This window comes from Silurus meridionalis, chromosome 20, assembly GCF_014805685.1.
Source record: "Silurus meridionalis isolate SWU-2019-XX chromosome 20, ASM1480568v1, whole genome shotgun sequence".
Lineage (NCBI taxonomy): Eukaryota > Metazoa > Chordata > Actinopteri > Siluriformes > Siluridae > Silurus > Silurus meridionalis.
Genome location: NC_060903.1, coordinates 15,128,206 through 15,149,027, shown reverse-complemented (window position 1 = coordinate 15,149,027; position 20,822 = coordinate 15,128,206). Strand labels below are relative to the sequence as shown.

The following is a 20,822-nucleotide window of genomic DNA, read 5'->3' as shown; positions in this document are numbered from 1 at the left end:
TTTTAATTTTAAACCGCACCAGACAATGGACTTAAAAAAGGCTGTACTTTTCTCAAAATGTATGTAAATCTCAAATGTAAGTATTTGTGTCAATAAACATCTCAAGTCCTTTTTGTCATTGTTCACAAAGAAAATGTTTAGTCATGTTGTCAGTTTGATGGCGCACGGTTTCGTTATTTCCTGATGTTTGGATTACAATGATTGGAAATGCACAAGGCTGAATTTCTTCTGTTTGGCATCTATGAATTTCAACAGCACAAATGGACACATTACTGTAGGTGGAATATCGATTGCAAGAGACCGGACAGGATTCACACTTTTACTGTATTGTTCTTGTTTGTTCGTTTGCTGGATGTTCATTTCTTTTATTTTTATTGTTATTCTGTGTTTTGCTCTGTCACCAATTGAAAGCTCTTTAGTTTAAAATTTGACCTATTTTAGAGAACAAGTTGATAATGGTTTGATCTGGCATACACTTTCCTTCATTAGTGAATTTGAGATTGTGCACAATTTATGATTTCAAGACAAATTTACAAACAAAAATTTTAACAGAAATTTCAGCTTGACAGATTATGACAACTGGTTTAACCATTTTGCATTCGATGACTAGATGTTTTGGGGGTTAAGACTATTCAGGTGAGAACCAGTAAAATATATTTGGACAATTGATAATGTAGGAAACAGCAGACAATTGTACACAATCAATTAAACACATCAATTAAACACACACACACACACACACACACACACACACACACACACACACACACACACACACACACACACACACACACACACACCCTCAAGTCCACTGTCTTTTTAACCTGTAAAATTAAATGCATGTGTTAAAGCATTCACAATTTGTTCAAAGCAACAAGAAATTGCTTTTATGATGTGTACAAGTGACTGCAAGATGTGGAGGTTGAACAAGTCGTTTCGAGAATTTCATTTCTGATCTGAGAAACGGTTCAAAGCAACTGAGAAAAACTGTAACAATGAACATTGTCCCAAAGCAGCTGTACATAAATTATTCCCAATAAAAAAAGTCCCTGACATGATATGACAAACCTTAAGAGGACTCAAAAGGGTCTATTCATTAGTCATTCATCATTCCACCATTAGTGAGGATATTAACTGTCCTGTTCACTGAGGGACACTTGAGTGCAAGCCTGTTCATGGAAATGGTGGTCCAAGCAACTGCGGAAAACTGTAACACCTCTTCATTCAGTCTTAACGCTCTCATATACAAAGTATGTCTGTACAATACGTACTTCAAAGTAACACAAATGGATTATTTTTCATTAGTAACAACCAACAACGATGGAGCACAGCATCTTTTGTGAAAGATAGTCGTGGCTAGGCGAGCTGATACATTCGAGGAGAGTTTTATAAAAATAAAATACAAAATGGAGAAACTGGATCTTCCAGACTGTGAAATATTATTTATATTTTTTCAAGCCCCTCTGAGACATAAGGTCCTTCTGGAGATTTAAGATATACTAGACAGTTGCTGCTTATTGATCTGGAGAAGCAGTGGTGTGCACGTCCTTCAACCTTCTGAATAAGAATATTATCGCAAAGCCAAACTCAGGCTCTGGGAGGCGAATCAGAATCGTGACCCCACAGCAAGAGCGTGACTTTCAGGGCAAATCAAATTCAAGTCGAATGGTGTAAACCGTACTCGCACTCTCTGCGCAAGTTAGACTCCTTCTTCTAGAGAGGATTGGAGTTAAATCAAATAAACCAAAAAGATGAGGAGAGTTCATGAGAAAGAGCTCTCACCATCTGAAGAAACCTCACCATCAGGCTCTATAATGCAGTGATATATAGCAGGCTTAAGGAGTACACAGCATTTTTTTCGACCTTTCTGACATTCGTTTTTCTAAATAACTTTCAGAGCAGATAGAATTGCTGCTGGACCGCATGCTAATTATATTACTGTAGACCACCACGCTATCAAGTTCTCAAATTATCGAATGAGTGCTTTGTAATGAAGAATTTTCCACAACTGGCAAATCTTCAGGAAAGAGATAACATGTATTTATCGTCTCATTTAGGTTCCTGTGGAGGAACTGAAAAATCATGAAGATAGATTAGGACTGTGATTAATATGAACAGTTTTTTTTACAATGGCTTACAGTAGGACCACCATTTCCATGAACAGTCTTGGACTCAAGTGTCAATCAGTGAACAGGACAATTGATATCCTTTCCAATGCTGGAATGATGACTGACTAATGAATGGACCCTTTTGAGTCATCTTAAGGTTTCTTTGTCATATTATGTCAGGGACTTTTTTTTATAGAGACTAATTTATATAAAGCTGCTTAGGGACAATGTTTAGTGTTACAGTTTTCTCAGTTGCTTTAAACCGTTTCTCAGATCAGAAATTAAATTCTCAAAACTACTTGTTCAACCTCCACATCATTTAGTCGTGTTGCTTTGCACAAATTGCGAATGCTACGGTACATTCATTTAATTGATTGTGTATAATTATCTGCTTTTTCCTACATTATAATTTTTTGTCATGTTGATCAAAATAGCATTTTTTATTATTATACTGGTTCTCATCTGAATAGTTTTAACCCCCAAAACATCTCGGCATCAGTTCATTGCATATGTCACTGAATGCAAAATGATTAAACCAGTTGTCATAAGCTGTCAAGCTTACATTTCTATTCAACTTTACTTTTAATAATATTTCTTGAATTGATAAATTGTGCAGATGAGTCTTGAATGTCACTAATGAACTGGATTGAACGGCATCAGACCAACCAATGATCGACTAGTTCTCTGAAATAGGTCAAAGGTGAATCTCGTAAAGCTTTAATTGGCGATAGAGCAAAACAATTACAATTTCTGAAATTGGATGAACAACCAAGAAACGAACAAACACTAGTACAGTACAGTAAAAGTGGAAATCCTGTCTGGTTTCTTGCAATCAATCAGAGGCGATTTCTTTAAGACTGCAAGGGAAGCTCGGCTTCCCTTATAATGTCACAAAATTAATGGTCAAATATGTACTATTGTATTAACATTTTATTGACTAAAAATGCGTTAGAAAACGTTCATCTCAAAGACGAGTTCGTTCAGAATCAGTTACATATAGCAGGTCGGCTGACTCGATTTCCTTCTCATACATTCCCGCAGCGTCACAGTGCATTTCCCTATTGAAGCCCAGCGTCCATTGACTTCAATGGGGCTGCTTTGAACGGTTTTTCAGCGCTCAAACTAGACGGTCATTGGATAAACGCTGCGATTATGTCCGCCCACGGACGCTCAGCGTCTCTGGGGTGAATGGGAGTGGGCTGGGCGGACTCCGAGCTTCTGCGTGATGATTGGAGGGTCTGTCGAAGACTGCATCTCCTTTTGACTGACAGCGATTCTGTACTATAAGGAATCACTGAAGCTATTCGGCGCTCAGTCCATCGCGGTTCTCAAGTTCAGTCGAAATAAAAACTGCGTTGCAGCAGTTTTTATTTCGACTGAACTTGAGAAATCCGCGATGGGACTGAGCGCGAATAGCTTCAGTGATTCCTTATAGTACAGAATTCCTACACCCGAAACACAATGGGCCAAGGCCGTTTAAGCAGCCTAGCTCTGCTGGCCATTGAGAGGACACTGGTCAAGTCACTTGAAAAGACTCCTAGTTGGTACAACAGGGTCACAGACCATTTTCTTGAAAAGGAACGTAGGGCAGAATTTACTTTTAAATAAATAGACAATTTTATGATGTAGGCCGAAAATGAGCTTCCCCTCTCTGACAGACCAGTAGCCGCCACTGCAATCAATATAAATCAAATAAGCATTTAAATAAATACATTTGTGCTGTTGAAATCCATAGATGCCATACAGAAAAAAATGCCTTGTGCATTTTCAATGATCGTGATCCAAACCGTATTTTACATAAGGAAATACTGAACCCGTGCGCCTTCACACCGACAACGTGGCTACACATTTTCACGATCTTGTTTGTAAACAATGAACTGAGGACTCTAATCAAAATACATTTACTATTTTGCAAATATTACGGCTGATTTGAGAAAATGCTCCAAATTAACTGAGAAAAACTGTAAATCTGGATCCTCTCAAGGTTTCTTAGTCATATCATGTCATTTCCGGTTTTCATAGAGACTCATTTATGCCACATTCTATCATATTCACAAACTATCAAATTCCTCAAAGCTGCTTCAGGGCTATATGCATTGTCAAAAATTGCTATACAAATCAAATTTAATCAAATTGAATTATTTAAAAAAGATAAAAACAAAAGCGTTTACATCTGCTGTAATGATAGCGGGTTTAAAAATGGTCCAGGTCCGGTAGAGTTAATCCCCTTCTTACCAGTAGTACTGAAAAAGCTAAGAATGCTATTAGGATGATATAAATATACACACATAGAGATGACAAACACTTCAAAACCTCTACAGTGCATTAGCACAATGTGTCTGGCTTTTAAGGACACCAGGCTGCACTTGAAATTACAGATTAATGTTCAGACATATATAATATTCAGATATAATAACCTATACTTGTTAATAATGATATATAAGAGGACATATACTCTGCTTGACAGAACATCCAAATATAAACGGACCTGAAAATGTTTCGGTACACAGACACAAACTGTCATTTACAAGTTTTAAGCACCAGCCTTGGTTGCTGTGGTCTAGATTTTTTTACTATCATATTTCTACCAGCTGAACAGCCATTACCTTCATAATTAAACATTTCTTTTTGAATATCTGCCATTTTTAAACCCCAGTGTTGCCTTGTATACCCCTGCTATCTGTCTGCTTCTGCCTCCAGTCCATTAGTTGGTTTGTTAACAACAGGGAAGCGTTATCTTCTCGGCCCTCATAGCCTGCATGTGAACGTGCATTGTGTCACAAAATTGAATGACCGGCGCCCTCTGGCCCCTTTAGAGACGCATTAAAATCCTCGGCAGGAGACGTTAATGGAAACTCTGTGTGTGTGTGTGTGTGTGTGTGTGTGTGTGTGTGTGTGTGTGTGTGTCTGTTGGTACAGAGACACAGAGGGACATAAATACGGTGTTACAGACAGACAAAGAAACTGGATTAGGCGGAGGAGTCACCTCAGAGTGCACACGCTGGACATGGGATTGCAGGTTTCCTTTTTGAGAGAAGGAGGCGGGGCAAAGCATGCAGAGGTGGGGCTTCTCGCCAGTGTGGCGCACCATGTGAGTCTGCAGCACCACCTTCTGGTTAAAAGCCTTACCACAGTGTGTGCACTTGAACGGCCGTTCCCCTAAACAAACACAGACACCCACAAAATTTTACTATATGATATGTGATAGATTGTATATAATATAATATGAGCAAATCTTAACATCATATAAGCTACAAGCAACGTCCAACAAAAACACTAAGGATGAATTTATTGAAATTAAATGAATTGCATTTATGTGACAACATGGTGCTTGGGGTCCGACGGTTTTTGCAATTCCCTGTTCACCATTTACCTGCATATAATACTAATTCACTTAATGGGAAATGATCCACACAACCTCCAGAAAACATCTGGTTGTACAACGTATAGAATGATGCGATGAAAACCCATTATGATTACATGATAACATCGTTTATAGATAGCAGCTTTAATGTGAGACCTCATGCTGCTTGTGTGTGTGTGTGTGTGTGTGTGTGTGTGTGTGTGTGTGTGTGTGTGTGTGTGTGTGTTGGGGTGGTACCCGTGTGAATGCGGATGTGTCGGACAAGCTGGCTGGGTTTTTTAAACGTCTTGCCACAGTGATGGCAGGTGTTGGTGAAACCGCTGCGATCAATGCTCTTCTTGTAGTTCCGAGAGCTGCTCAAGACTGGCCTGGAAAAATTTGCATGCGCGCACACACACAAACACACATTTATTTTCATTTGTTTTCTGGAGAGTCATGGATATTGAATTCAGTTAAGCAGAAAAAAAGCTTTACAGCAGAATTGAATTCAGCACATATTTAGTCTGTTACTTTCATTCGCACACACACACACACACACACACACACACACACACACACACACACACACACACACACACACACACGCACACACGCACACACGCACACACACACACACTCCTTAACCTTAACTCTTACTACAACAATACATTAACGGAAGGAGGACAGATGGACAAGTGTCAAAATGATAAAATGGTAGACAGACAAACAAAAAAGCAGACAGACAGACAGACAATAATACAGTATACAAAAAAGTATACAATTAAAAAACACACACACAGAAAGATTGATATATTAGCAGTGTTAAACAGACAGACAGGTAGATAGATGCCTACTTGGGTTGCAAAAAGGTTGAACATTTTTGGAAACTTTCTATGGGAATTTTGGAAATATTGTAAGTTGGATACTTACAAGGAAATTATGGGAATAAATTAGAAATTTGGAGAAATTTATATACTATAATATAATAAACTATAATATACAAACATACATATAAAATTTTGTTTGGTCATAAGCAGACATGCATGAAAACTAATACAGAATTTAATTGTTAGTATAATTTTGTATAAATCACAAGATTTTTTCCTGTTGTAGGAATTATGTACATTTACAGTTTATTTCCATATATTTTCGTTAATTCCCATGGAAAGTTGCCAGTCTTGAAAATTCCCAGAATTTTAGCAACCCTAATGCTCACACACACACACACACACACACACACACACACACACACACACACACACACACACCTGATTTTTGCATGGGTGCGGTTGTGCTCCTTCAGCTGACTGGCTGAGGGGAACTCAGCTCTGCAGGTTCTGCAAGTAAAAACTCGGGTTCCAGTGAGTTCTCTCCGGTGTTCCTCGAGGTGCAGGGCAAGCTGGTTGTGCAGCACGAACTCATCGCCGCACTCCGAGCACAGCAGATTCTGACAAACACGCACATATATATCTATTTATATCTATTTTCTATTTATTACAACTATTTATTACAACTCAACCTTCGGTAGCGACCGTTGTGTGTATTTTCTGTAATTCCCACTTGACATAACTGTGCCGAGACAGTGGACATGGACACCAAGTGGACACCAAGTCTCACACAGTGTTGGACGTAGTAAAGTTGAGATAAAATAGAGATCCATGTGGTAAAGAGGCCTGGTTAAAATACGACTCCATTAAAAGTAAAATTGCTCCCTTTAAACTTTTATTTGAGTAAAAGTATAAAAGTATTTGTTTTCAATGGTTCTTAAGTATCCATAGTTGCTCCATAGTACATCCAACATCCAAATGTTCCATAGTATAAAGTACTATGATTTATTATAACTATAATGTTCCTATTATCATTTTTGTCACAAGACTATTTGCTTAATCAACTCATTTTATGTGAAAAGACTCTCAGTTTTACTCTCAGTTTTCTGCAGGTTTTACCAATTCAAATTTAAGGTCTTTTTAAGACCTTTTTAAGATCATTAAGAATGAAATTTAAGGACTATATCACCACATCAAAAGCACACACACTAACATTGTTAGCAACTAACCTTATCTGAGCCCCGAAAATGATTTAAGACCTAGAACAGCGAATTTAAAACTTTTTAAAGCCTAAAATTTAGATTTTTACTTTTATTAACTTTTGAAGACCTCGCAATGCCCTAAAAACAATTTCCTTTAGAACCAAATGAAATAACAGGATTTAAAAGGCCGTTTTGGTTTAAGGTTAATTTGTATTATTTCTCTCAAAATGTTCTGCTTGCTTTTGGAATGACGCTGAACTGTATGCTGGTGATCAGTAGATACACCAAGCTCTAATCGAAACAAGTTTAAAACAAAGCGTGCGCTCAACCCTGATTGGTGGCTTGCTGATTGTTTGACCGGTTACATTCATATCCGCTCATAAATAAAAAGAAACGACTGATTTTGCAAAATGGAGTTGAGTAAAAAGTCAAAAAAAGGAAATAATTCAGTAAAGTACAGATGCAGGAAAAAGCAACTTATGTACGATAGCGAATTACTTCTCACCTCCTCTTTCTCGTGCACCATGACATGCGATTTGAGACTGGCGACACGGGTGAACTTTTTCTCACACACGGGGCAGGTGGGCTCGGCTGTGCTATGGGTCGACTTGTGCAGCATGAGGTTAAACTCCATGTTGTACGACTGCGAACACTTGTCGCAGCGGTGAGGCTACAACACACGGGCCGAGAGACAGAGTAAGAGTGAAATAGAAATACAAAGAAGAGCATATACAGTAAATACACACTCAGAAACAAATATAGACAATTTTACATTTGCTTCTTATCTATATGTTTATGACCTGTGTGAAAAAGTATTGGGACACCTGATTTTTCCAGCCAAATGTGGCTCTTTTTGCAAACACAGTTGTATAGGAGGTCTTTGGATACTATAGCATTGACTTTTCCCTTTAATTAAACTACGTGACCCAAACCTGTTCAAGCATGACAATGCACAATATGATCTTCATAAAGATATACTTTTACATGGTTTGGACATCTTTGGAATGAATTGGAACACTGATGCCACCTCAGGCCTCCTCACCTTATCCAACATCTTCCCAGGAGAGTGGAGGTTATTGGAACAGCAAATGGAGACCATATGTGGAATTGGATGTTCCAAAAGTGGTCAGGTGTCCACAAACTTTTGTCAATATATCTGTACATGGCTATTTTAGTATCTTGCCTTGTCGTTCGCTTCATGCTCTCTGAGGTGTTTGAGCAGCTGGTTCTCGGTGCTGTAGGTAAGAGGGCAGATGCTGCAACGATGTTCAGCACTGCTTGCATTCTCCACCCTCAGCTCCTCTGCCACGTCTTTAGAGAGACAATGGGGACAAAGGTAAAATGCCAGTTGAGGAAAGAGTGCTGGAAAATGTGCTCGATTCCTGGGATAAATTCTAACAATGCCTCACATTTACAGAATTTGGCAGATGCCCTTATACAGAGCGAGTTACATTTATCTTATTTAGACAAATGAGCAGCTTGTGGTTAAGGTCTTGCTCAGGGGCCCAAGAGGGGCAGAGTGGTGTCGCTGGGATTTTAACCCATGACCTTTGGAAACAAAGTCCAATGCCTTAATCACTTATCTACCATTATTGATATGCCCAAGTTCTTTTCTCATTTTTCTAAACCACAGCACTGTTGAATTTTTACATTTGGTTTGTTAAGAAAAATACAGTATATTAAATGTACCTGTTCTTATTCGTGATCATTTCTATATTAATTATTGGGACTTTTAAAATGGGGATTTTACTTAACAAAACTTTCTTATGGTGATTTTTTTTTACTTATTTAAAGCAGGCGTCTTAAGCAAATCATATAAAGTGATAAAAACTTTTGGGTTCACCTGCAAACCAAGCAATTCATTCATTGTGACAAAAACTGCAGTGTAAAGCTTTTCTTTAATGAAAGAATTAAGTGTGAAATGATTCCAATTACCTTTCTAGTTTATTGATACAGCTTTATTCACTGATTGCTCCCCGTGATTGACAGGAATGTCCCATAATATTATCCTATTCATGTCATTTTGTTTATTCATGAAAGTTCACTTTACACTGATTGTTGTCAAACTAGCGAACGTCAGAAAATATGATCTATTACAAAGTATAGATTTTTATCTGATTCTATATCCATTTCTTCACCAATTAATCAGTTTTCTGCATTCAAAAAAGAAATTACAGTATATAAATACTGCAAAAGTCAAATAAATAGACATAAAATAAGACTTAATAGTCTCAAGGATCTCATGTCGGCTTTTATCATCATTCCAGCCATAGTCAGTTTAGTGTAGTTGTGTCTTGTGTCAATTTGTTTATTCTTATTCTTATGTAGGATCTTGATCCTAGTGAACCGTTCGTTTCACTGTGATCTCTGATTTCAACCATTTAGAGCAGCGGTGCCAAACCTTTTTTGCGCCTTAGATCAGATTAATGTCAGACAATTTTTTCACTGATCGGGTTTTAAGGTGTGGTGGAGAAATACAACAAAATAAAATAATACAACCGGCATAAAAACTGGTATTTTCTAAATATAATAATAAATGTGAATCCACTGTGTTGTTTTTTGTTCATTTTGCTCGCTTGGGGGTTTTAATTTAGCAGTCATGTATTATGTATTAGCGGCCGTATATACATATAACGTGTATAATAGTCATTTAATATGCACTTTATAGTGTTAAGTTATGGGCATGACAAAGTTTGGGGGACCAGTGCATTACAGCACCTTGGTCCTAAGGGAACGTTATCTCATTTCACTGTGTACTGTACTGTATAGGATCTCAAGTCGGCTTTTATTGTCAATTCAACCATATACACTGCAGTACAGTACACAGTAAAACGAAACAACGTTCCCCCAGGACCAAGGTGTTATTTAAGACGATCTAAATGAACAAAAAGGAACATAAAAAACACAAATACACAAAACTAACTGTACTACCTACTTGATTTTTATTATTATTATTATTATTATTATTATTATTATTATTAAATCTCACTTTTATTGCATTCCAAGGGCATAAAAAGAACATTAGCTTTATACCACAAAGGCAAAATGCAATGTGTCATATCTCTCTATATCTATTTATTTGTTGTACCTTTTCGACAGCACATTTTTCACTGCTATAGCCGTTATATTTTTTTGCTGTAAATATATTTATAGGGAAGGATATTCCAGACAAAATTCAAAAGAAATTACAAATTGTATTTGCAATTGCATTTTCCGTATGCAGACACATTTCACACATTGTGACACAATTGAAACGCAATCGCAAATGTTGCATTACCGACTTCAAATTTACAAATGGAAAAGCAAAGTCTATTCGCAACTGTGTTTCCAGTGTCGTACGAGTTATGACCATGTCATATTCAAATAGCAATACCATGTTCGTTTTTTTACTTTCTCTGTGTGTAGCCTGCTAAAACTTAGAAGGAATCGCAATTTCCGAAACCTTGCACGGTTTTGCATTTCCGATGCCGTGCGTTGAAAGCTGTCAATTAGGTGTCAGGGGCGGGACTAAATTGGGCATGGAGGTGTCAGGGGCAGGGTTAAATTGGGCATGGAGGTGTCAGGGGCGGGGTTAAATTGGGCGTGATGTCAATCACAGTCGAAGGCCAAAAGGGTTAAATGCCAGTTTATACTCTACAGATTTCCTCTTACTCGGAAGCCATTTAGTTTTGGACAGATAAATGGGTTTGTGGTCTTGAACTTGAAAACTTGTCCTTTGCATAAACAATAACATCAAGGACCCACCATCATCTCATATCTTCCTACATGCACACTAAACATTACATTACTGTAAAAGCCACATCATTATTTCATGTGTTACTATATTGTTTTCCTAGTTTTTTATTTTATGGCACCAGCACACCATCACAAATTCCTGGTACATCTAACCCATGATACCTGGCTGAAAAAAGGGTGATTCTAATAGTTTTTTTATTAGCCATTATCTCCCCTCTATTGCCTTCCAAGTGCATGGAAGGAAAATCTTTATCTTCATTGCAGTTTAACGACTCGGGCCATGTTTTACTCTACGTTTTTGACCTTCCGTCCACACTGAGATGTTTTTAAGTTCACTTTTTATAAAGCGTCGCATTGTGGACCGATTGAAAACAATATTGTGGGCACAGATCGTTTATAGGCGAAAACGCCTTTTTCTCAAATGTATTAGATTACTGTATACTGGCCTCATTAAACCTGCAAAAAAAAACGACCTTATGACGTCACTGGACGACTTCTTCACCACGAATGGCTATCTTACCCTGAAAAAGATTTGTGACCCCTTTATACTTTGTTATTCGTCTGAACTATTTTGAAACCTAAACAAAAGCACAATTCTGCTCCAAACCACCATTTTAACCACACAAACATTTTTTATTTTAAAGCTAAATAGGAAGCACAAAAAGTTAGTTAGTTCGGCAGCTGGCATTAAAAACCAGTCTAAAGTTAGCCAGCTAGCTTAGCGTTAGCAATGCGAGTTTCCACGTAAAACAAAGGCGTTGTTGTATATTGAAGATGAGAGGATAGCACAAAAAAGAAATGAATAAATAAATATAATCAATTCGTGTAGAGTGAATGTGACGCAGCACGAACGGCGAATCATGACCGGGGAATGAAGGGCGACTGAGCGAGGAACCGAGCAGCGGATTGTTATTAATATCATTCCGCCTCAGTCTGGCGCACAAAGACACGAACACCAGCAATACCATATCCGGGGACTATATACACGGTGTTCAAGTGCAATTTTCTCCGCAATGTCTTGGCTCACTCGTACAACGAGGACGTTTTCGGATGGCTAACGCTCTGTAGATTTTATCCGCCGTGTCGCGGTGCGGTTTACCTCCTGCCTTGGCAGTGTTATCCCGGTGTTTCCGAGGCCGGCCCCGCGGCATAGTTCCAGCTTTGGCCGAGGTGTAGTGTGAACGCATTCAAAATGGCGGCTGCTGCTCGTCACTGTCGCGCTTCGGAGAGACTCTGTGCAGATTTTGGAGTCTTTGAACTTAAAAAAAGACGTATTTATACCATTATGACGCGGGATACCGCGTTTCGGGTTACTTTAATACACCAGACTGGGACTGAATCATAAAGGGAAATATATTTTGATTAAAAAATGTACACATTTGTAGTAATTGTGGGAGCTGATCTTCAGTATAAGGGTAAAGAGGATCAGGATTGTATCCAAGTCTAGTTCATACAGATACACTGACACAAAACATTCAATTTATGATCTTAAATCAATGGATTGAATTGGTTTTGAGGTCAGATATTAGTTTAAGATTTCTGATCAGAAGGTCATGAGTTAAAATCCCAGCCAAGCTCTTGGGCCCCTGTGCAAGGCCCCTTTTTATTCCTAACTGCTCAGGTGTATCATCACCGGACAAAGGATTCTGTCAAATGCTGTAAATGTAATCAGTGTAATTATCCTTGGTATAGACACTCTATGGATGGGTTATCCTAGACCACACTAGACCTCAGGCCCACTAATGAATCAAAACCGATTATGTAATAATGAAGTGTTTTGCTCTCTATAACAATTTTTTTTTTTTGCACAACGGACCAGTTTCACGACAATTTTCAATGGGCCATAGGTTGGGGTGGGTGTGTGTGGGTCACACATAGTAGTAGTAGTGCCTCAGTGGTAAAGGTTTCTGGGTTATTGATCGAAAGTCAGGAGCTTAAGCCCCATTATCACCAAGCTGCCACTCTTGGTCCTTAAACCCGTATGCTCCAGGGATGCTGTATTATGTGCCCAACTTTCTAACATTGCTAAGATATGTGAAGAAAGAATTTTAATGTGCATGTGCCAAGTAAAAGCTCTTTTGCCACCTAATTCTGTACATATCATATGATTTAATTATTCATTGAATTATTGCATGCATAATGAAAATGTAGCTTGACTCATTATAATGCAGAATCGGTGCGAGCTTTATTTATCGACGCATAGAAAAAAACTGTGACTGAAACAATCTTTCAATATGTGTATTTGAATGTCAATGAAATAAAAAATAAAATAAAGATGAAAGGGTTTTTATTCTTTCTGTGTGGTCCGTTACCGGTTGATCCAACATTGAAATCAATTAGAATTAATATACGAGAGCAGTGGAATAATTGATGTATGTCACAAATGATCTGCTACACTGCTTTAAATACACCTACATTTTTATAATTCAATTAGACAATTATACAGTTCACCTGAGAGCACTGTTACAAACCCTGTAGTATCCACACGAGACCAGCAGGAGGCAGCAAAGTCAACAATACCGATAGAGCGTTACTTACTATTCAATTCAGTTGAGTTTTATTTGTATATTTATTTATTTTTTAATATTATTATAACATTGGACATTGTTCCTAAGCAGCTTTACAGAGAAATAATTGTAATAAAATGATATAAGTTATAAGTTTGACCCTTATAAGTTTCTAGGAAGGTCGTAGCTCAGTGGTTAAGCTATTGGTTGTGAGTTCAAAACACAACAAAGATGCCACAGCTGGGCCCTTGAGCAAAGACCCTTAACCCTCAAAAGCTTATTTATATAAATGAGATAATTGTAGGTCTCTGGATAGGCACCTCTGCTATTAATGTATGTTAATCCCTAATGAGCAAGCCGTTGGTGACAGTGGCGAGAAAATTCTGGAGGAAACCTTGAGAGGAACCAGACTCAAAAAGGGACATCATCCTCATCTGGGTGACAATAAATGTCCATTCATTAAAGTTTTAGTATTGTTGAGGTGTCAGTAATGGGCACTTCATGTTGAACTGAACTGTTCATGTTTATATTAATTACAGTCCAAATATCTCTTTTCTTTCTTATCCTTTTCTTGTGTTTCTGAATTTTTTTTAGCTGTATGTTGCTGTACAATAAACTTCAGAACTATTCTCCCCCTTTTATTTCGTTTTTGTGACAAATAAAACTTTAAATCTTAAAAATCATGATATGAGTGATATTATGAGCGATTACGTCTAACAAGATTCGAAGAAGGATGTTCAACTTTTCCATGATTTCCTGATTGTGCTTAATTTTCTTTTTATTTGTAATTTATTTGTAAATATTATCCCCATTATTCTATTGTGAAGACCACCCCCCCTCCCCCCTGGTGTTGAATAACAATGGGGATTTTATGTGACCAAAGTGAACAACATGAATTCAGTGTAATTTATATAAAAATAAATAAAAAAAGAAAAGAAAATACAATATTTGCATTTGTCTGTAAATATGTTTGCCTTTTTGATATGCTGATAATGTATTTTTTAACTAAAATAAATCACTAATAGAAATATTGACTCTGTGTACTGTATCATGTACTGTATAACATCTATATCACTGTAAATCTAATACGATTTAATAGGATAATTTCTTGTTATTGTGCATTTTCTTGCTGGCAATTAATAGTACACATTAATAATAGTGATGATAAATGATTAATAATGAAGGATGATGATGATGATGATATATTTTTTTATATCATCATCATGAATATTTAATAAAGTAATTGTTCAATTATAGTAGTGTAAATACAGGAATACAGGTTTTATTCCTCAGTCTTTGCAAGTGTGTGTGTGTGTGTGTGTGTGTGTGTGTGTGTGTGTGTGTGTGTGCGTATTTGGAGATGATCACTGATTTTTGATTGGCAGCTCTCTGCCACCAACATGTCACATGACAGGAGTGTGTGATGGAAGGGGAATGAACTGCTGCTCTCTGTCAGTCACACAGAGATGCATCTCAGCAGCTTTCTATCTCCACCTGCAGCACTTTCTGCAAACAGCCAATGCAGCTTTCTTTAACACATATCTTATTTTCACTTGCTCTCTGAATCGTAATCTGATCAGTTTGATGATTAAAAACCGAGATTCGAAATATAGGAGCACTGAGCAGCACGTCAGCTTGTAATACAAACGTGAAATATGCTAAGGCCATGAGAAGATAATGAGAAGACATTTTTTTTTGTTTTGTATATGTTCTGTTTGTCTCTGAGAACACAGTGTAAATCTGTTCTAAACTTTTTTAGGTTATGGTTCTAAATTAAAAATTGAACATAGAACCTCATAGAGTAGTGTGTCCTAATGAAACCTCACACTAATGAAACAAAGTAACTTATAATTTTAAAATAGTTATGGGACTCATGTGGATTGTTATAAAAGTGTCCCCAAAACTGTATTTCCCTCAAAATCAAACCAATCACAAGCAATACTGAAAAAATAAGATCCCCAATGTAACCTTCTTTCTTAGGAATGTTGACCAATCCCAATATTCCTGCAGAAAGCCTGACCAATTTTCACCTATTCCCAAAAGAAAATCTGACCAATTCCAAATGCTCATAAATTAATTTAATTCAAACATGTTCCCTAGGAATTTTGACCAATCCCACCACTCCGGCAGAACCCTGACTAATTCCTACCTATTCACTTAAAAAAATCCTGAATACTTTTGAAAAGAATTCTAAGCAATCCAATGTCTTCCTTAGGAATTTTGACCAATCCCAAAACTACTTCAGAAAGCAGGGAATATCCTACCTATTCCCATAAAAAAAATCAAAACACTCCCAAAGATTTTTGAAAAATTCTGACCAATCTCACCATCTTCCTCAGGAATTTTGACCAATAGCACCACTCCTTCATAAAGCCTGACCATTTCTCACTTATTCCCATACAAATTCTGACCCAATCTCACAAACTCCTGAAAAAACTAATCCCGGCCCACTTTCAGACCAATCCTCTCCATTCCAACAGAAAATCAGGAGTAAATAAAGCAGCTTTTGTTTCTGACCATAATCTGCCACCTGAATGAAAATAAAGAGTGCAGATCCCTGCAAATTTTTAATGCACACCTACACAGTTGCTAGGAAACTGGGAAATGTGTGCGCGAAGCATAAACCGGAGCCTAAACTAAACATAAACCTAAACTGCATCTAACACTGTTGTTCATATTGATCATACTGAATCCAGGCAAACAGATGGGAAAATGGATTCTTCAAGACAGCAATGTCCAAGACTGAGAAAATTCTAACGTACATTCATGGTATTACTACTATAGTCGATCCTTGCAGGGGGCAGAACAGCCATTAACTTAAGACGAGTCCTAAACATTGAAACATAGAATTGGAGTGTGTTTCAGGAAAAAACAAAACTAAGAAACACATGGAAGAGAACTGGTGAAAAAGAGGGTTCGAATAAGGTACAATGAGCCCTTTTAATTATTGCATTATGGGGCATTATTGAGAAACTGAGAAATTCAGAGAGTTCCCTACAACTTGACACCTCTATAGACACTTTGGAAAATTTGTGTTTCACACTTGCATCAAGGTTATTTTGGACTTTTATTTTAATCGATCCATCACATCATTAACTTTTTTGCCAATCCACTGAAGTGAATCAGTGAATCTTACCATCCCGAGTGTTTGATTTTTTTATGTGGGCATTTAGCATATTTTAGATTTTTTCCCAGATGCTTTTAACAATGCAGACCTTTTCGTCTGGGCTTAAATCCAGAACCAAGAGCAAACTAGCTTGTGCACCCCCCACCTGGTTTGGTTTGAACCCAGGCCACAGCAGCGAAAGCATGGGATTATGGCTTGCTAAACCACGACTGTCGAGTCATAATCTTAAACTTTTTTTTCTTCACACACAATTAAAAAATCGAGCGCAGAACTAAATATGGCTTTGGGGAACCATACACATCCTTCAAACAACAACAACCATGACCGTGCTGTCAAACACAACAGGGGTGGAAAAACTTCTTCCTTCAAAATGCCTTTAATCCAAGTAAGTGTGTATTTGTGCTTCAGATAAACATGCGAAAATCAGACATTTGATCTTTAATGTCACATGTCTGCCGAGACCGAAACAAAAGAACAGAGATGCAGCAATCAAACATCCAAACCTACAGCAATCCCACACACACAACAGGAAATAAAACACCATAAATTCCCTAGTAAGGGTATATAAACATCAGACAATGGATCTTTTTATGTCACAGATCTTTAGAGACGCACCATCACGCAAACAACAAACCTCTGATCGCTCTCGCACTCGCTCTCCATTTCTCTTTCAGACACACTCACACATTTCATATCAACCTTCAACAGTTATGTCAAACACAACAGGGAAAAAAAATGTTTGTAGCTCAAAGAAACATCAGAGTTCAAACATCAGGTATCCCAGCTAACTGTCACACAGCTTCAGATGCCCGGAACACACACTGAAGAGCACACTATGTCTTTAATCTCAGTAAGTGTGTGTTTGTGCGTCAGTGAAACAGCAGATATTTGATCCTTAATGTCACCGTTCAGAAAAGCGAGACACACGAAGTCTCACAGCAACTCATACACAAATTCAGATTGTTTACAGGATGTAGCCTTGTTAATTTTAATGACTCAAGTGCCAACTAGTGTTGTTGACAGTTTTGCATAAAGAATATATTTGGAGGGAATAGGATAGGCACTGACATTGCTTCGCTCAACATTTTCCACATACTGTCCAATCACATTTCCGCTAACAAAATTGTGGCATAAAAATTGGAGGTGGTCATTTGATTCAAGGAGTGGACTATAGATTAAGGGGATCAGGTCTTTGTCTGTAAGTTTCTTCGATTCCTGCAGATGATTCCTATAGCGCTGCTTGAACCCAAGTAGCCAGAGAATGTTCTCAAAGGAAGATACTGAAATATTTGTTGCCCGACTTCCAGCAGGCGAAGCAGAGTGGGTCCTTGGACCAAATAAGGTCACAGTCATCCCTACACCCAGAACCTCACTTAAAAGATTGCGTCCAGAATTGCTTGGTCCCACTGCAGTGCAAGAATTAGTCTATTTAAGTTTATTTATAGGGATGTAATTGCTGATGTATTCTCTGGTATGGCTGGTATGGTGGAGTTCCTGGTCGACTAGAGGTAGATAAGACATAATGCAATCAGGTATAACTTTATGGTCACCAATCAGACATTACTTAATGACCACCTGCCTGATATTGTGTTGGTCCCCCTTTTGCTGCCGAAACAGTCCTGACCCATCGAGCACCAACAGCATTAACATCTTCTTGCCGGTTCACCACTGTGCTTTCCTTGGACCACTTTTGATAGATACAGTCCACTGCATACCAGGAACACCCTCAAGAGCTGCAGTTTTGGAGATGCTCTGACCCAGTCGTCTAGCCATCACAATTTGGCCCTTATCAAACTCGCTCAAATCCTTACGATTGCCTATTTTTCCTGTTTCTAACACATCAACAAATCTGCCACCTCCCTCAAATGTGCCACTGATATCACCTTCCAAGGATATGGTATTGGCCACTTGACCAGTTACTTTGGCATAATGGTTTTATTTGATTATGTAACGCCAAATCCCAGATGCTGTTTTACCTTAGGCGTAAATCCAGAGAATTTCGCTGTAGTAGAAATTTGGGAATTTCATGATAAGAGCACAACCAACCACCTGCAGTTCCCAGTTCCTTCCTCCTATCCGTTGAACATATTTTCTTCTTTACTTTCTTTGCATTAAACATGTGTGTGTTTGTGTGTGTGTGTGTGTGTGTGTGTGTGTGTGTGTGTGTGTGTGGCAAAAGCAAACGGCAGTGTGAGTTTGCCCTTGGACTTGTCTGTGCCCTTTGGCCTCACTTTCGCTGCCGTGGCAGGTGAATTGGCAAGGCTCTACCCTCAAGGTCAGTAGGTCACAAGAAGCTGCACTGCAAATGTATCTGTACATATGTGATGATGCAAAGGTTTGTGTGTGTGTATATGTACATATATATATAAATTATGGATGTGTATCTCCATAATTGAAGCCGACGCTATTTACCAACAATACATAAAAGATATATATGAAGCAGCTACCGATACGATGCGATACGATTTTTATTTGATTCAACACAATGTGATTCAACAAAATACAATGCATTAGTAAAAAACATGATGCTATGCAATTCATTAAGGTACAGATAGTTCATTTAAATTTTTGGTTCAGACAAACAGTTTAGCGTTTTTTTTTCAGATTCAAATATGTTATCCAGTTCACTCTTTTTAAAATCGACGCATCACATCAACCATCAACATCACATCATCCATCAACCATCCCATATATATATTAGGAAAAATTAGGTTGTAAATGACAAAGTTGTAATACTGCCATACGCCCTAATAGCTTACTGACACTGACCTAAATAATGGAACTGATGTCTACTTCATGTCACTCCATTTGCTTCTAACCAGACTTTTTTCGAGTAGATATTGTACATGGCTTCATATGGAGTTATTTTTATGTAGAACGAGTTTCATAAGCATACATCCTATGCAAGTTTGTAATCCACCAAGGATCACCAACCAAAATTTAGATGTAAAAGAAGTCCAATGACATGCTGACAGACAGGAGAGGAATTATGACAGTTCTGATAACCAGGAAGTGGTTTGATAGTTCACTGTAGTTCCAATTGTTGTATTTAAATCCCACTAGCTAACTCTTCTCTATCATATGACATCAACGACATCATGAAGGGTGGTGCAAACAATGTGTTTTCTCTTTGAAAAATATTAAAAAAACACCATTTTTATGTCTCTTTGAACCACTAGCCGTGGAGTGTAACAGAGCAGGAAAACGCTCTCCGCCCTCTTCTGCATACAGGTGCTCAGAGACATGTGCGATTTGCTCTTGTCACTGTGTTTGACAGAGCAGAGACAATAATGCCTTTGCTCAGACCATGACCCGTTTTGCTCCCTGGCTTCCAGGATCTTGCTTATTGCGGCATTTGCCAAGAACATTCCAACTTCGTGAACTCCTGACAAACGAGGCGAACGCTTTGCACCAGGGTTGCGCCACTAAGAAACCTGCTAGCTGGAGTGCACTCGAGGCTGCGTGCAGTTTATGATTTCATACAAAGGCTACAGTTGCACCTCTGGCATCTGCGTTTCACGTGCACCGTGACTTGATTGAGCAGGGTCAGAGTGAGTCGCTGAAAGCTATGTTTGCTGTTGAAAGTAGGAAGTCTTGCGCTTAGCTAATACTTATTGATCGTAGCTAACAAAGCTAAGTTTGTTGCTGAAAGTAAGAAGTCTATATCTTATGTAATACTCAATAAACATGGCTGTTCTGTCACACAATTTCGTAACTGTACCAGATTATATCAGATACACTATTGTACCATATCCGAGAGACGATGCTCCCTGTGTGCTTCAAGAAGTTATGTGTCATTCCATTATACTTAGCTCAGACTCTTACTCAGTTCAGGTCTACAAGGCCATGCTCCCCTGCAGATGAACCGAGTTGTGTGTTCATCCTCGACCCCCACCCCCGCCACCCCCTATACAGAGCGACAGTGGAGCTGCCACCATCATGCCGAATCTTACCACACACATCATATCACAGT

The 20,822-nt window shown here is 38.2% G+C and overlaps 1 protein-coding gene across 2 annotated transcripts in view; it reads right to left on the bottom strand.

The window, feature by feature from the left end:
* LOC124403321 (zinc finger protein 236-like) overlaps positions 1 to 13,383 on the bottom strand; it is a 36,740-nt gene extending 23,357 nt beyond the window's left edge. Inside the window, exons 1-6 of one of the 2 annotated variants that reach the window (XM_046877005.1) lie at positions 12,315 to 13,383; positions 8,664 to 8,791; positions 7,986 to 8,150; positions 6,720 to 6,898; positions 5,710 to 5,840; positions 5,095 to 5,267 (exon numbers count right to left, since the gene is read on the bottom strand). In XM_046877005.1, the coding sequence (XP_046732961.1) occupies positions 5,095 to 5,267; positions 5,710 to 5,840; positions 6,720 to 6,898; positions 7,986 to 8,150; positions 8,664 to 8,791; positions 12,315 to 12,402 (864 nt within the window). In that variant the 5' untranslated portion in view covers positions 12,403 to 13,383. The remainder of the gene's footprint in view (positions 1 to 5,094; positions 5,268 to 5,709; positions 5,841 to 6,719; positions 6,899 to 7,985; positions 8,151 to 8,663; positions 8,792 to 12,314) is intronic. The other variant, XM_046877006.1, reaches the window with a different exon arrangement.
* Positions 13,384 to 20,822: the final 7,439 nt, after the last annotated feature.